This window comes from Microtus ochrogaster, unplaced genomic scaffold (genome assembly GCF_000317375.1).
Source record: "Microtus ochrogaster isolate Prairie Vole_2 unplaced genomic scaffold, MicOch1.0 UNK37, whole genome shotgun sequence".
NCBI classification, from domain to species: Eukaryota; Metazoa; Chordata; class Mammalia; order Rodentia; family Cricetidae; genus Microtus; species Microtus ochrogaster.
The window spans coordinates 110,561-114,374 of NW_004949135.1; the positions used below are offsets into that span (position 1 = coordinate 110,561).

The 3,814-nt window shown below is 39.6% G+C and overlaps 1 protein-coding gene across 1 annotated transcript in view; it reads right to left on the bottom strand.

Moving 5' to 3' along the window:
* The window catches only part of LOC101990486 (zinc finger protein 678-like), a 47,373-nt gene that overhangs the window by 43,190 nt on the left and 369 nt on the right, over positions 1 to 3,814 (bottom strand). The window contains exon 2 of the mRNA XM_026789987.1: positions 3,577 to 3,791. Coding sequence (XP_026645788.1) covers positions 3,577 to 3,791 — 215 coding nt within the window. The remainder of the gene's footprint in view (positions 1 to 3,576; positions 3,792 to 3,814) is intronic.

Consider the following 3,814-nt stretch of genomic DNA (forward strand, 5'->3'; position numbering starts at 1 on the left):
AAAAAAAAAAAAAAAGAATTGCTGTTCCCTTGACTTTGTAGGTACTGCCCCAAATGTAAAAAATCTGTCTCTCTTTAATGACTATTTTTATGTTTCTGGAAATGCATCTACAACTGACCTACAGACTTTACTTAGTCTTATTAGCAGACTGGACATATCTCCAGAGGCTCAAACCAAAGTTAGGCTTCTTTCCCCTGATTCTGCTCTCAATCTTACTCTTCCTTCTAGCTCTACTCAGGCACCTGTCTTTTCTAACTTGAGAGCTGACTCAGACACACAATCCTCTGAATGTTTTTCTGCCTCCTACTCCTTCTCAGGATCCCTGGTAACTCCTATCTTGATATCCACACCAACTTAACATTAGTCCCCTCACCACGAGTGGGGGGTCAAATCTGTAGAACTTCCCTTGCTCCACAAAGCATCCTCAAAAGGAGAGTTAATGACCAGCTCAGACCACTGATTCTTCCTTCTCAGTATCACCTTACAAACAACTTACCATCCCAGTGCCTAAAGGAACAGAAGAGTCTTCAAGGAGTGAGACCAGGGAGTCAGGCACAGGGAGGGAAGCTGCAGTGATGATCCAGTAAAAAACCTCATGGGTCAGCATGAATAACATGTGACAGTTCCTCTCCCAGAGCAAAACGGTGTCCCCTGAAGGGAACTGGTAGAGGAAGTACCCTCTGTGTTTTCACTTAGCAGTGGCAGAATTGCAAAACCTGCAGAGAAGTCCCCACATGGGGAAATACAGACTCTGAGTATTAGATTAGGTCTTTTATGGAGAATGAACACAATGCAGAATAACTTGTGAAGTCACAGAACCAACTCTCCATTTTCAGGAGGAAGAAGCAGCCTCCCCATTTGATAGCATAGACCAGAAATACCAAGAGATGTTTCTGAATGTCAGTAGAGGTCAAAAGAAATTCAAAGAGTGTGAGTTCTTTTCTGAACAGCTCTTTGTAGAAGAATAAACAGAAAAACCCACTTGACTTGAGGAAGAAGATGCAAGCCATCCCCATCAGCTGACATATGAAGTGTCTGCTGCTGCTGGAATTATGCCTGATGAAGATTCTCCAGAGTGTCCCCACACAGAAGGTACAGGGCAGGATCCTGGGACAACAGCAGCCCAGATCATCATTCCTTCCAACTCTGGAGGATTGTGGAGAAGAATGATGGCCTTGAAAGCTCAGGAGGGGCGCAGGCTCCCTAGGGTTTCTCTGTCAGCATTGCCACCTTGCTGCTCCTGTGTTGCTAACCAGTCAGGGATCTCTATGATATGAACAGTATGTGATTCAAACTAAATAAGAGTTTTTAATTTAAGCATATTTTCAGTATCTAGCACATTAAAACCAATTCAAATTGTTCAAGCTAGCCTCACAGCTACAACTGTGACACCTACTGGCTGGTAACCATTATTGCTCCTACTCCAACTTATTACAGTTAAATTTATAAGGTCAAATTTAAAATTTATAATTTAAAAGGTCGAGATTGCAGATAATTTAATGATACATGAGTTCAACTGCTTTTTCACTTATACCATGGAGGGTATTATACAAGGCTTATGTGATTTACCTTCTACATCACTATATTTGATTCTAGGGATTAGCTTTGCTTTCCATATTTTCTCCTTTAAAAAATGTTTGAAAAATGTTTGATAATAGAGCAAAAAATATGAGGCACTTTTTTAAATGATAGTCTTTACAGACTAATAAAATCCAACTAAAAGGGAAAATCAGCACTCTGAAAAATGAAACAACCAATTTGGTGGATAAAATCCAGTCAATGACAGATGGTACTGTTGATGAGGTTTCTGTCCTGCCCGGTTTCCCAAAATTGTTGAGTCACAAAGAAATCACACAGAGGTCTACCTTAGTTATATACTGATTGGCCCAGTATCTCAGGCTTCTTATTAACTCTTACAACTTATATTAGTTAGCCCATTATTCTTGTCTATGTTAGCCACATGGCTCAGTACCTTTTTAGGCGAGGCAGTCAGATCTTCTCCCTCTGTGGCTGGGGTCACGACTGCCCAATAGGACTTCCTTCTTCCCAGGATTCTCCTGTTCTCTTTGACCCGCCTCTGCTTCCTGTCTGGTTGTCTCACCTATACTTTCTGCCTGGCCAATCACTGTTTATTTAAAATATAATTGACAGAATATAGACTATTGTCCCACACCACTTCCCCCTCTTTAAAAAAACAAAAAACAAAAGAACAAAAACAAAAACTCTGAATATAATATCCTTTGTTTAGCTTTTCTCCTGACCATTAGCCATAACAACTTGTAACCAACATTCTAAACAAAGAAAAATATCCATAGTCCATTTTATGGGAAATGTGGGCATAGTTTTACTAATTCCTGCTGGTTGGGGGTGCTGATAATCATATGGGAACCCAAATAATATTTAGAATTATGATCAAGTCCTGACTGGAGTATCCCGTGAGGCTTTATCATCTCAGGCAGCAGTCTTGAATCTGTTCTGAATGTAGAACTCAGATATTTGGGCCATCTGTTCCTACCAGAGATTTCTCAGGTGGTCTTCCTTGATTAAACCTGATTTTTCTTAACTCAGAATAAATCCATAACCTCTCATTTTTGTGGAAACAAAAGCATAACCTCTTCTCCAAAGTAACATATCTTTTGACTTCAATTTTGAAGCCAAGGTATTTTCAAAATGCCTATCTTAGATTAGTTCAGCAGCATTTGTAAGCAAATATCTTTTAGCAGCTGTTACTCCTTCCACAGCCTTAAAACAATTCAAAGAGAGCATAATAACATATAGTATCCAGATTCTTTATGTATTTTCCATATTTCCATGGCTTTATTTTAAACTCTTTCTTTTATTTTTATTTTTAAGTTTTTGGCTTTTTGAGACACGTTCTCTGTCTATCTTCGGCTGTCCTGGAACTCCCTCTGTACTGTAGACAAGGCTGTCCATGAGCTCACAGAGATCTGCCTGTCTCTGCCTTCCAAGTACTGAGATTAAATGTGTGTACCACCATACCTTGAATTAACAGTGATCTGTATGCCTCTTCCTCCCAAGTGTTGGGATTAAAGGTGTGTGCCACCAGGCCTTGAACTTACAAATATCTACCTACCTCTCTCTTCCAAGTGTTATGATTAAAGGTGTGTGTTACCACACACAACTACTCTCTCTTTTTTATTTTAAAAACGTTAACCTTTAGCCTGCATACATATTTAACACACTGTAAACCATTTAGAAGTTTTTTTTATCTTTGATTCTGTCTTTACTCTATATCTCTCTTTTTCTGACCACATGAGCCTTTAATTTGCTAAGCCATATGGTTAAGGTTAAAGCCATGCTTTGGCAGTTGGATCCAGCCCACTTCTTAGCTTTTTGAGATTCCAGCCTCATGGCAAAAGTACTGGCTATAGCCATGTTTATATCCACAATTCTATGCATTTTAAAGTCACTGCCAGCAATCAAGCTGCAGCAGTCTAATTACAAACCACAGTCAAATACTCTGTAGCCAGACCTCCTGCCTGAAAGAGAGTTTGCACAGGCAGGATGGCCTAGAAAGCCGGCATTTTAAAATGGAGTACCTAAAAAAAAAATTACTTCCAAGACTTGAGCATGTAGTAAAACACTTTTTACATTCTTGACATCTGTATGGTCTCTCACCAGTATGGATTCTGTGATGAGTTTGAAGTGTTGAGGCAGTGATAAAACACTTTCCACATTCTTGACATCTGTAAGGTCTCTCACCAGTATGGATCCTGTGGTAATCTTGAAGATTTGCATGACGAGTAAAGGACTTGCCACATTCTTGACATCTGTAAGGTTTCTCACCAGTATG